The sequence below is a fragment of the Dendropsophus ebraccatus genome, chromosome 15 (genome assembly GCF_027789765.1).
Source record: "Dendropsophus ebraccatus isolate aDenEbr1 chromosome 15, aDenEbr1.pat, whole genome shotgun sequence".
NCBI classification, from domain to species: Eukaryota; Metazoa; Chordata; class Amphibia; order Anura; family Hylidae; genus Dendropsophus; species Dendropsophus ebraccatus.
Genome location: NC_091468.1, coordinates 69,795,811 through 69,807,846, shown reverse-complemented (window position 1 = coordinate 69,807,846; position 12,036 = coordinate 69,795,811). Strand labels below are relative to the sequence as shown.

At 48.5% G+C, this 12,036-nt stretch overlaps 1 protein-coding gene across 1 annotated transcript; it reads left to right on the top strand.

Annotated features, from left to right (window-relative positions):
* The first annotated feature begins 1,537 nt into the window (after positions 1–1,537).
* COX20 (cytochrome c oxidase assembly factor COX20) lies at positions 1,538–11,893 on the top strand. The gene is made up of 5 exons (XM_069954266.1): positions 1,538–1,605; positions 4,864–5,083; positions 7,036–7,150; positions 10,134–10,197; positions 11,519–11,893. Exons 2-5 carry the CDS (start codon positions 5,048–5,050, stop codon positions 11,652–11,654), a joined length of 351 nt encoding a protein of 116 aa, XP_069810367.1. The 5' UTR covers positions 1,538–1,605; positions 4,864–5,047; the 3' UTR covers positions 11,655–11,893.
* Positions 11,894–12,036: the final 143 nt, after the last annotated feature.

The window sequence follows — 12,036 nt, the reverse complement described above, 5'->3', positions numbered from 1 at the left end:
CAGTCTCCTGAAGGCTGCTATATAACAGCTATACTTACTGTATCCAGGTCCAGTCTCCTGAAGGCTGCTATATAACAGCTATACTTACTGTATCCAGGTCCAGTCTCCTGAAGGCAGCTATATAACAGCTATACTTACTGTATCTAGGTCCAGTCTCCTGAAGGCAGCTATATAACAGCTATACTTACTGTACCCAGGTCCAGTCTCCTGAAGGCAGCTATATAACAGCTATACTTACTGTATCCAGGTCCAGTCTCCTGAAGGCAGCTATATAACAGCTATACTTACTGTACCCAGGTCCAGTCTCCTGAAGGCAGCTATATAACAGCTATACTTACTGTACCCAGGTCCAGTCTCCTGAAGGCAGCTATATAACAGCTATACTTACTGTATCCAGGTCCAGTCTCCTGAAGGCTGCTATATAACAGCTATACTTACTGTACCCAGTCTTCTGAAGGCAGATTTTCTGACTTGTGCTGGTTGAAAAAACAGAATAAACACAGGTATTCCGGCCAGAACAGAGAGTCACAGCTCAATGTGTCCATCAATCACATGACTGCCTTCTCTCTGTGAGCGCTCAGATGGTCTGGGATACACAGGACTTACTGGGGTTTTTTAAGAAAAAAAGTCAGAAAACAGGAAGTGCCATGTTCTCCATGATAACTAAAAAATAAATAATGAAAGTAAATTGAAATCTACTGTTGATTTAGATTTTGAAAGTTATAACGACAGGTACACTTTAAACACTAGTGCTTCAAGTAACTCTTTTCGTACCTCAGCCAATGAAGTACTGACACAAGCCTTAGTAGAAAAACACACACCCCCAGGATACATATACTGGCTGCCAACTTTGAATAAATGGCATCCACCTTGACCATCAGTGTGTCAGTGTGGTACTTCTGTGCACGAGATAATAATTTTTAGCTGTTAATTCAGAACAGACAATTAATATGACGCCACTCTTAAAATGCATCCATTTCAGTTGGTGCCCAACGTGGGGCAAAGAGCGAAATATCGTCCGGAGAAGCAGCCACAATAAAAACATTTACACCTATTTGACACGTCCAACACCTCTAAGATAAGGAGTTAAGAAAATTATTTATCTTGCCTACCAACACCGTCCAATGTCTCAGCTCTGTGCTGGCCAGACATCTGACCACATAACATAAGCTGTGTCCCAAGAACCTTTTCAAAACCTGATATTGACCTTCTGTCTGTGTATCACAGCTATTATAAAGGACTTTGCACTTCAGGATATACCATAAAGCGCCCAAAGTCAAACTTTGGTCTTAATCACCTAATAGTTTTTCTTATTCTTCTCCGGCTCTCCTCGGTACCTCTGTTGCTTTGAAGTTTTTCTATATCCTGGACTTTTCCAGGATATATCCTTGAAAATGACGCCAGCCAGTAAACATCATGTCCAGACATGCAGTGCTCTACCTTCATCTAAGTCTGCACAACGCCCCTGTAGAGGAAGGCCCGGACTGAGGACTGATGTAGGTAGATCACGTGTCCCCCATCTAGGAGGTGGGCTGGATTGTAATGGGCTAACACGGCCTACTGCAGAAACAGAGGACGCGTGATCCACGTCTCTGATGGGAAGAGGTACAAAACAGAGAAGACGGGTTGGAAGCCCTACTACAGACTTTTAGCGTCTATTGGGGGGGGGGGGTGACTGACACAGCAAAGCACCAGAATAACGCAGAGGTCGTTATTCCAACCAAGTATGTAGATTGCTGAAAACTGGACAAACGCTTTTGGGCCGGAATAGCCCTTTAATTACCAGCAGTAGATATAGCTATAGATATAGTAGATGGAAACATATATCCATCATGAGCCACAACTGTCAGTGTGTAAACACCCAGGGGGGAATCAATGAAAAGTGACAGGACGGCCGCTCACAGCCAGCCACCTAGGAGCAGTCCGAGCTGTCCCGATGATGGGGATGATTAGTCTGTCCTATGTAACTCACCACTTTGTCAGTAACAGTGACTGTACCTAATGTTCTCCCAGCTCCTGAACTGTCATACTTAGGTGGGAGGGGGTCCCTATTAACGAGGTGGGTGCCTGTTAGTGATGTGGTAGGGGGACCCCTGTTAATCAGGTGGAGCCCCTAATAGTGATGTGGGTAGGGGGTCCCTGTTAGTGAGGTGGGTCCCTGTTAGTGAGGTGGGAGGGGGGGCCCTGTTAGTGAGGTGGGTCCCATAATAGTGATGTTGGAGGGGGGTCTCTGTTAATGAGGTGGGAGCTGGGCCCCTAACAGTGAGGTGGGTCCCTGATAGTGAGGTGGGAGGGGGGTCCCTGATAGTGATGTTGGAGGGGGGTCCCTGATAGTGAGGGGGGTCCCTTATAGTGAGCTGGGAGGGGGGCCCCTGATAGTGAGGTTGTAGGGATTCCCTGATAGTGAGGTGGGAGGGGGGTCCCTGATAGTGAGGTGGGAGGGGGGTCCCTGATAGTGAGGGGGTCCCTAATATTGAGGTGGTAAGAGGTCCCTGTTAATGAGGTGGGTCCCTAATAGTGATGTTGGAGGGGGGTCCCTGATAGTGAGGTGGGAGGAGGGTCCCTGATGGTGATGTTGGAGGGGGGTCCCTGATAGTGAGGTGGTAGGGGGTCCCTGACAGTGAGGGGGATCCCTGATAGTGAGGTGGTAGGGGGTCCCTGATAGTGATGTTGGAGGGGGGTCCCTGATAGTGATGTTGGAGGGGGGTCCCTGATAGTGAGGGGGTCCCTAATAGTGAGGGGGGTCCCTGATAGTGAGGTGGGAGGGGGGCCCTGATAGTGAGGTGGTAGGGGGTCCCTGACAGTGAGGGGGGTCCCTGATAGTGAGGTGGTAGGGGGTCCCTGACAGTGAGGGGGGTCCCTGATAGTGAGGTGGTAGGGGGTCCCTGATAGTGATGTTGGAGGGGGGTCCCTGATAGTGATGTTGGAGAGGGGGGGTCCCTGATAGTGATGTTGGAGGGGGGTCCCTGATAGTGAGGTGGGAGGGGGGTCCCTGATGGTGATGTTGCAGGGGGGTCCCTGATAGTGATGTTGGAGGGGGGTCCCTAATGGTGATGTTGGAGGGGGGTCCCTGATAGTGAGGTGGTAGGGGGTCCCTGACAGTGAGGGGGATCCCTGATAGTGAGGTGGTAGGGGGTCCCTGATAGTGATGTTGGAGGGGGGTCCCTGATAGTGATGTTGGAGGGGGGTCCCTGATAGTGAGGGGGTCCCTAATAGTGAGGGGGGTCCCTGATAGTGAGGTGGGAGGGGGGCCCTGATAGTGAGGTGGTAGGGGGTCCCTGACAGTGAGGGGGGTCCCTGATAGTGAGGTGGTAGGGGGTCCCTGACAGTGAGGGGGGTCCCTGATAGTGAGGTGGTAGGGGGTCCCTGATAGTGATGTTGGAGGGGGGTCCCTGATAGTGATGTTGGAGAGGGGGGGTCCCTGATAGTGATGTTGGAGGGGGGTCCCTGATAGTGAGGTGGGAGGGGGGTCCCTGATGGTGATGTTGCAGGGGGATCCCTGATAGTGAGGTGGTAGGGGGTCCCTGATAGTGATGTTGGAGAGGGGGGGTCCCTGATAGTGAGGTGGTAGGGGGTCCCTGATAGTGATGTTGGAGAGGGGGGGTCCCTGATAGTGAGGTGGTAGGGGGTCCCTGATAGTGATGTTGGAGAGGGGGGGTCCCTGATAGTGAGGTGGTAGGGGGTCCCTGATAGTGAGGGGGGTCCCTGATAGTGAGGGGGGTCCCTGATAGTGAGGGGGGTCGCTGATAGTGAGGGGGGTCCCTGATAGTGATGTTGGAGGGGGGGTCCCTGATAGTGAGGTGGGTCCCTGATAGTGAGGGGGGTCCCTGATAGTGAGGTGGGAGGGGGGTCCCTGATAGTGAGGGGGGTCCCTGATAGAGAGGTGGGAGGGGGGTCCCTGATAAGAGAGGTGGGAGGGGGGTCCCTGATAGTGAGGGGGGTGCCTGATAGAGAGGTGGGTCCCTGATAGTGAGGTGGGAGGGGGGTCCCTGATGGTGATGTTGCAGGGGGATCCCTGATAGTGAGGTGGTAGGGGGTCCCTGATAGTGATGTTGGAGAGGGGGGGTCCCTGATAGTGAGGTGGTAGGGGGTCCCTGATAGTGAGGGGGGTCCCTGATAGTGAGGTGGGTCCCTGATAGTGAGGTGGGAGGGGGGTCCCTGATGGTGATGTTGCAGGGGGATCCCTGATAGTGAGGTGGTAGGGGGTCCCTGATAGTGATGTTGGAGAGGGGGGGTCCCTGATAGTGAGGTGGTAGGGGGTCCCTGATAGTGAGGGGGGTCCCTGATAGTGAGGGGGGTCGCTGATAGTGAGGGGGGTCCCTGATAGTGATGTTGGAGGGGGGGTCCCTGATAGTGAGGTGGGTCCCTGATAGTGAGGGGGGTCCCTGATAGTGAGGTGGGAGGGGGGTCCCTGATAGTGAGGGGGGTCCCTGATAGAGAGGTGGGAGGGGGGTCCCTGATAAGAGAGGTGGGAGGGGGGTCCCTGATAGTGAGGGGGGTGCCTGATAGAGAGGTGGGTCCCTGATAGTGAGGTGGGAGGGGGGTCCCTGATAGTGATGTTGGAGAGGGGGGGGGGGTCCCTGATAGTGAGGTGGGTCCCTGATGGTGATGTTGGAGGGGGGTCCCTGATAGTGGGGTGGGGGCCCTGATAGTGAGGTGGGGGTCCACTTTATATTAGTATTTCACAGACCCTTTTGATAAATAAATAATAATCGGCCATGTACATGACACAACATGCGCACATGTGGCTAAATAACCGGACAGATAAAGCGTCACGGCTTTGGTCCCGTTCACACAGTCCGCAGCTTCTCCTCACGTCTATCACATCTCCCAATTCTCTTCCCTCCCATTTTATAATTCCAGTAAACCCGCTAATCCGCTAACCACAGAGCTAACATGGCCGAACTCCTCCATCACCCGCCACCCAGAGAGCCATGCTCCCAGCACTAGAGCGGAAGCCGCCGGGGAGACGCTCTATCCCAGCCGTCCTCTCTGTAGTGATTGGCGGGCTGGGAAGGTGAAGGTCGGCGCGAGCTTGCCAACCAACATGGCGGACGAGGAGAGTGGGGCAGCGAAAGAAAAGGTGAAATCAGTTGTTGTTTTCTATATGAGGTGATGAGATGGCGGGAGATGGCGGCTGCTTCTGTGCTGAGGACAGGAGACAGTAATAGGTGACGTGTATGATGTATGTACTGACAGGAAAACCGGGGGAGGGCGCCATGTACCCACATACTGCGGTCATTGTATCCGTATATACCCATAGTGATGTATATACCAGCCTCAGTATATACCCATAGTGGTGTGTACCAGCCTCAGTATATACCCATAGTGGTGTGTGTACCAGCCTCAGTATATACCCATAGTGGTGTGTACCAGCCTCAGTATATACCCATAGTGGTGTATATACCAGCCTCAGTATATACCCATAGTGGTGTGTACCAGCCTCAGTATATACCCATAGTGGTGTATATACCAGCCTCAGTATATACCCATATTGGTGTGTGTACCAGCCCCATTATATACCCATAGTGATGTATATACCAGCCTCAGTATATACCCATAGTGGTGTGTACCAGCCTCAGTATATACCCATAGTGGTGTGTACCAGCCTCAGTATATACCCATAGTGATGTATATACCAGCCTCAGTATATACCCATAGTGGTGTATATACCAGCCTCAGTATATACCCATAGTGGTGTATATACCAGCCTCAGTATATACCCATAGTGGTGTATATACCAGCCTCAGTATATACCCATAGTGGTGTGTACCAGCCTTAGTATATACCCATAGTGGTGTGTACCAGCCTCAGTATATACCCATAGTGGTGTGTATACCAGCCTCAGTATATACCCATAGTGGTGTATATACCAGCCTCAGTATATACCCATAGTGGTGTGTATACCAGCCTCAGTATATACCCATAGTGGTGTGTGTACCAGCCTCAGTATATACCCATAGTGGTGTATATACCCATAGTGATGTATATACCAGCCTCAGTATATACCCATAGTGGTGTATATACCAGCCTCAGTATATACCCATAGTGGTGTGTACCAGCCTCAGTATATACCCATAGTGGTGTGTATACCAGCCTCAGTATATACCCATAGTGGTGTATATACCAGCCTCAGTATATACCCATAGTGGTGTGTACCAGCCTCAGTATATACCCATAGTGGTGTATATACCCATAGTGATGTATATACCAGCCTCCGTATATACACATAGTGGTGTGTACCAGCCTCAGTATATACACATAGTGGTGTGTACCAGCCTCAGTATATACCCATAGTGGTGTGTACCAGCCTCAGTATATACCCATAGTGGTGTATATACCAGCCTCAGTATATACCCATAGTGGTGTATATACCAGCCTCAGTATATACCCATAGTGGTGTATATACCAGCCTCAGTATATACCCATAGTGGTGTATATACCAGCCTCAGTATATACCCATAGTGGTGTATATACCAGCCTCAGTATATACCCATAGTGGTGTGTACCAGCCTCAGTATATACCCATAGTGGTGTATATACCAGCCTCAGTATATACCCATAGTGGTGTGTACCAGCCTCAGTATATACCCATAGTGGTGTATATACCAGCCTCAGTATATACCCATAGTGGTGTGTACCAGCCTCAGTATATACCCATAGTGGTGTATATACCAGCCTCAGTATATACCCATAGTGGTGTATATACCAGCCTCAGTATATACCCATAGTGGTGTATATACCAGCCTCAGTATATACCCATAGTGGTGTATATACCAGACTCAGTATATACCCATAGTGGTGCAATCCCTATAGGGCTCCATCATCATGGTTTCTGGTATTACGGCAGCCATGGTGTTGGTGGCAGATCGTTCTATCGGTGGCCACCAGTGATGACTGACAGACCCCACTGACATAGCATAGCCCTGCACGCTGACCTTTTCTTCCCATAAAGTGAACACAGCCTTACAGAAGTGTGAGCACCACAGCTTTATCCACAATATCTGTTAAGTCTTCATTTTGTTTTCCTATTAGTCCTTCAAGTTGCTGTGGATCCTGGATGTACAGAAGACGCCTTGTGCCCGGGAATCTGTTCTCTTCGGATCTGTTGGCTCTGTGGTGATCGGTGTTGGACATTTTTTAGCAACAAGTAAGTGATGTAATAATAATAGCATTCAAAGACAAAAGAGTTACCACAGAGGGGTGATAGGCAGCGAGGTACAGGGGGTGAGGATCAGGGATGACAGGCAGGACAACAGGGTAAAGAGCAGAACGATAGAGGGTATGACAGAGGGGGTGACGGTCAGGATGACAGAGGGGGTGACGGTCAGGATGGCAGAGGGGGTGACTGTCAGGATGGCAGAGGGGGTGACTGTCAGGATGGCAGAGGGGGTGACGGTCAGGATGGCAGAGGGGGTGACGGTCAGGATGGCAGAGGGGGTGACGGTCAGGATGACAGAGGGGGTGACGGTCAGGATGGCAGAGGGGGTGACGGTCAGGATGGCAGAGGGGGTGACGGTCAGGATGGCAGAGGGGGTGACGGTCAGGATGACAGAGGGGGTGACGGTCAGGATGACAGAGGGGGTGACGGTCAGGATGACAGAGGGGGTGACGGTCAGGATGACAGAGGGGGTGACGGTCAGGATGACAGAGGGGGTGACGGTCAGGATGACAATTTCCTTTGGAATTGCGGCAAAATTTATTGTAACTGACTGCACATTTTCCTGTGAGACTGGTGGCATGGATATGAATACAGTATATCTCTGCTCTAAGTTTCTAGATCACAATAGTAGTGTATATATAGTGCGCTGCTGTGCGATCCGGCATCCCACTTCCTGGCTGCCACCTCCTCCAGAATGATTGACAGCTGGAGGAGGCAGAGAGAGAGTCAAAGAGCGGGATGCCGATCACACAGCCATGCAGAAGGTAAGTATATACTGCTTGTGTGATCTGGAAACTGACAGCAGGGACATACTCATATTTGTGCTGTCTGTTTCTATCGACACACGAACAATAGAGGAATGGTTCATACGGCGTGGCCGATCCATTTATTGTTCAGTGTAGAGGCAATGCAAATGAGCGCCAATCTTGACCTTGTACTTCCCTGTGTTGGGCTGTGTAAAAGGACCCTTACCCATAACCACTAATCACCACTCTGGTCTGCAGGATCCACAGCAGATTTGATGGCACAGATGTTATACTGTGTTCAGTAATTCAGTCACAGGGATATCTGCTGAAACACTGCAGAGACACCATCACATGTGTCGACATCAGTGAGCTAGCCAGACCTTACTCTGGGAAGGAACAACCAAGACAAGGAATGTCTCCAGTCAAGGTATCCATCCACAGACAGCTGTTTCAGTGTGTTTGCCCCTCATCAGTGTGGGGTAGGATTCTGGCTAGTGGGAGCAATGCCTCGTAAGTGCATGCAAAAGGACGCTGGCTGACCTCAGGGAGATCAACCAAAACACCGCAGAGACACCATCACGTGTCTCAACGTCAGTGTATTTTAGGACATTGCCCCCTGGGAAATCAAATATGCAAAAAACACTGCAGAGACACCATCACATGTCTTGATGACAGTGAGCTAGCCAGACTTTCTTCCGGGAAGGAACAATCAAGCCAAGGAATGTCTCCAATCAAGGAAACCACTCAAGCAAGGTATCCATACACAGACAGCTGTTTTGGGTTGTTTGCCCCTCATCAGTGTGGAGTAGGATTCGTCCTTTTGCATGCACTTACTAGGCATTGCTCCCACTAGCAGTGCAGGTGTGGTTTGTAATTAAAGTGAATGTTCCATCAAGTACATTCAATTTAAGTGTAGCATATCAATAGATACATTCGCTCCATTCACTTCAATGGAACAGAGTTGCAAAACCTGCACCCAAACTAGAGACAAGAGTGGTGCTGGAAGATAGGGGCCATGTTTTTCTAACTCCTTTTTACAAGCTCTGGTAAAGTGTGATCTGAGCTGTGATTGGATGCTACAAGCAAAACCATACAGCCTTGGTTTAAAGTGATATTGTCCCCCCCCCCCTTCCCATATCAGCTCTCTGCAACCATCTTAAGCTTATATTCTGAACATTTCATATTGTACTGTGAAAGGAATCTTTGTGGTTTCTCCCCTCAAAAATGTATGTTGTTGGTGGACAGTGCTGTAGGGGCGGGCATAGCAGCAGTGGTGCCCCATATCTCTGCCCACATCAGCACCATAGGCCCTGCCCTCTCCGTCATGTAATTGCCATCTAGGTCCCGCCCCCTTTACAGCCATTGGAATGGGCCCACCCTCTCTGTGACAGCCGGCTCAGAGGGGGTGGAGCCTATCGCTCTAAGTGGGCCCATTTCTGTGGTTGCAGAGGGGGCGGTGTCTAAACGCAGATGACTTCACTGTCCACCAACAATAACAGGCATTTTTGAGTGGAGAAACCACAAAGAAATCCTTTATACAGTAAGATATGAAATGTCCATAATATAAGCTTCAGAAGGTGCTGAGAACTCCTGATATGGAATGGGGGGGGGGACAATATCACTTTAATTGATGACTCTAGACCAATATATTTTTCGGATATTTGAACACATAGATGAGAGCGGACGTTTTACAGAAACAATACAAAAAATACAAAATGTCAAAATAGCAGCACTCCGTAGTGAAGAAATTCTTGTGTATATTGATCCAATGTGAACAAGATGCAACAATTTACCCTGACAGTAAGGTCTTTTCCTGCTTCTCCACCCACAGTGGACACGTTATATGACATACACGATAGCCAAGCAATATATATGGACAAAACCAAGCAGCACTCCACTTATTACTATAGAAATAGCCCAGCAATAGCTGTACTCCAGAGCGCCTCAAGAGGATCTGTGGTGCTAAAAAAAAACTGCTGCTGTTCTAATCCACATGATGTAGCACTGATCCTCTGATCATTTGTAGCTTATCAGGCAACAAAAAACGTCAGGTGGAGATTGCTGGGGAAGTGGTTACATATGCTGCATCATTCAGCTGCACGGGAACAGCAGTGTGTAGGTCTGACTACTAATTCATTCCACCGTGGAGATTCCAGACCCCATGTCTTATGATTGGTTGGAGTCCCGGTAATTTGTCCTTTAACATGTTTCCTTTCTCTTTGCAGGCAGAGTTAAACGTTCTTGTGACTTGGCTGCTGGTGGATTCATCCTTAGTACCTTAGGCACTTGGTAAGATATTCCCTTTTTCTACAATTTGCAGAGAGCTCAACAATACGTCATAGGTTATGTGCACTGTGCATGCAGGGGGGCAGGAGGTAGGGCTTGGCAAAGTAGGGGACTCCTATGAGCAATATCATGATTGTTCATAGGGATCAATGCAGTACATTGATCAAGCTGGGGACAGCGCCAGGAGTCAGAAGAGGACCCAGCCATGGATCAGCCTACTACATCCCAACAAGCTGATTCCACCACCTGGGGTGGCTGTAACAAGCCACTTAAATGACGATAATGATATTGTCAGAAACATTTAAATGGCTAAATAGCGATAACGAATGATCAGTTTGGGACCTATATAAGCCAGAGCCCCCAGCTGCGTTTTGTGACCCCTCTCTGTACCCTCTTGAAGGCAGAAGGGTAAACACCCCATCTGTTGTTAAGGGGTTAATTGCACTAAAGCTTGAATGCTTCTTCTAATAATAGACTCCATATATCTCTCTAGCATTTTGACATAATTGGAGAAAAACACTGATTATTTGTAACCTATTGAATATTTTAAATAAGACATCCAATGATAACATGAAGACGTCTCATACATCATCATCAAACATCAGGGTGGAAGGCAGCGGGAAATATTGGGAGCGCAGCCATAAACCCACTAGACACCAGGGCTAGAGATTTGTAAATTTTCTTTAAAAAAAACTCAAGTCTTCCAGTACTTATCAGCTGCTGTATGTCCAGCAGGACATGGCATATTCTCTGCAGTCTGACAGTGCTCTCTGCTGCCACCTCTGTCCAGAGCTGCAGCAAATTCCCATATAAAAACCTCTCCTGCTCGCCAAACTGGAAAGAATACACCACTTCCTGCAGGACATACAGCACCAGTTTTATAATTTACAAATCTCTGGCACCAGTTGATTTGAAAGAAAAAAAATGTTGGTGAACAACCCCTGTGGAAGTAGATCAGGCAGCACAGGTCCTAATAAGAGCCCCCCCACTGAACTGTGGTGCATTGTGGGGAATACTTCTAGAACCTGTGGTCTGTGCTATGTGATCAACTTCCAAGACCTACCAAGCTGCGTGAAAAAATGACCTGCAGGGGTTCATGTCAGTTTACAAAGGTCATATTTGGTTTTGTTTTATTTGCCAAGCCCTTGCAGGAAGTATGAGGCACAGCTTCCCCTGGATGGGATAACCTGCTGCTGTACAAGTTTGTTTATGCAGCTTATTAAAATCACTATCTACACCCACTATATGACAGGGAATAGGGGCTTCCTTTCCTGTTCTATATTCAGTTTTCGGTCTGTAATTGACAACTTTTTTTTTTTTTTAGGTTATACTGTAGATACAACTATGCAAAACTGAGAATTCAGCAAAGAATTGTACAAGATGGTATAAAAAATAAGGTGATGTATGAAGGCAGCAGTATGGACCCAACAGTAAATGACAGCCGCAAAACTGGCTCCTAATGTAATAACCAGAGCAATGGACTGGGAGATGTGAGACCCTTTACAATCATCAGGGCCTGATCTGAGGAACACCCCAACAAGACGAGGCCTCGGCATTACTGCATCACTCCAGCACCGGCTTTACCTAATTTGGCATCTAGTAAATATTTGAAACTTATTGGCATCTGATAATTGATCAATTTATTAAGATTGTGTATATTTTAACATGGAAATAATAAAGGTGTTGTGTTTTCTTTGTACGTTGCAGTCACTTATTATAGGTTTGTGTTTCCTTGCTTCAAACTGACTGGCAGCCTCAGTAATGAAATAGTTTTCTTTGCTGTGTGTAGCTGTTAATATTTTTTTGCAGAATAGTACAAGCGATTTTAAAGAAGTACTCCAG

Coding starts and splice junctions, on each gene's coding strand:
- COX20 (XM_069954266.1), top strand. CDS start 5,048: ATGGCGGACGAGGAGAGTGGGGCAGCGAAAGAAAAG. Junction 7,151..10,133: donor TGGACATTTTTTAGCAACAA/GTAAGTGATGTA, acceptor TTCTCTTTGCAG/GCAGAGTTAAACGTTCTTGT. Junction 10,198..11,518: donor CTTAGTACCTTAGGCACTTG/GTAAGATATTCC, acceptor TTTTTTTTTTAG/GTTATACTGTAGATACAACT.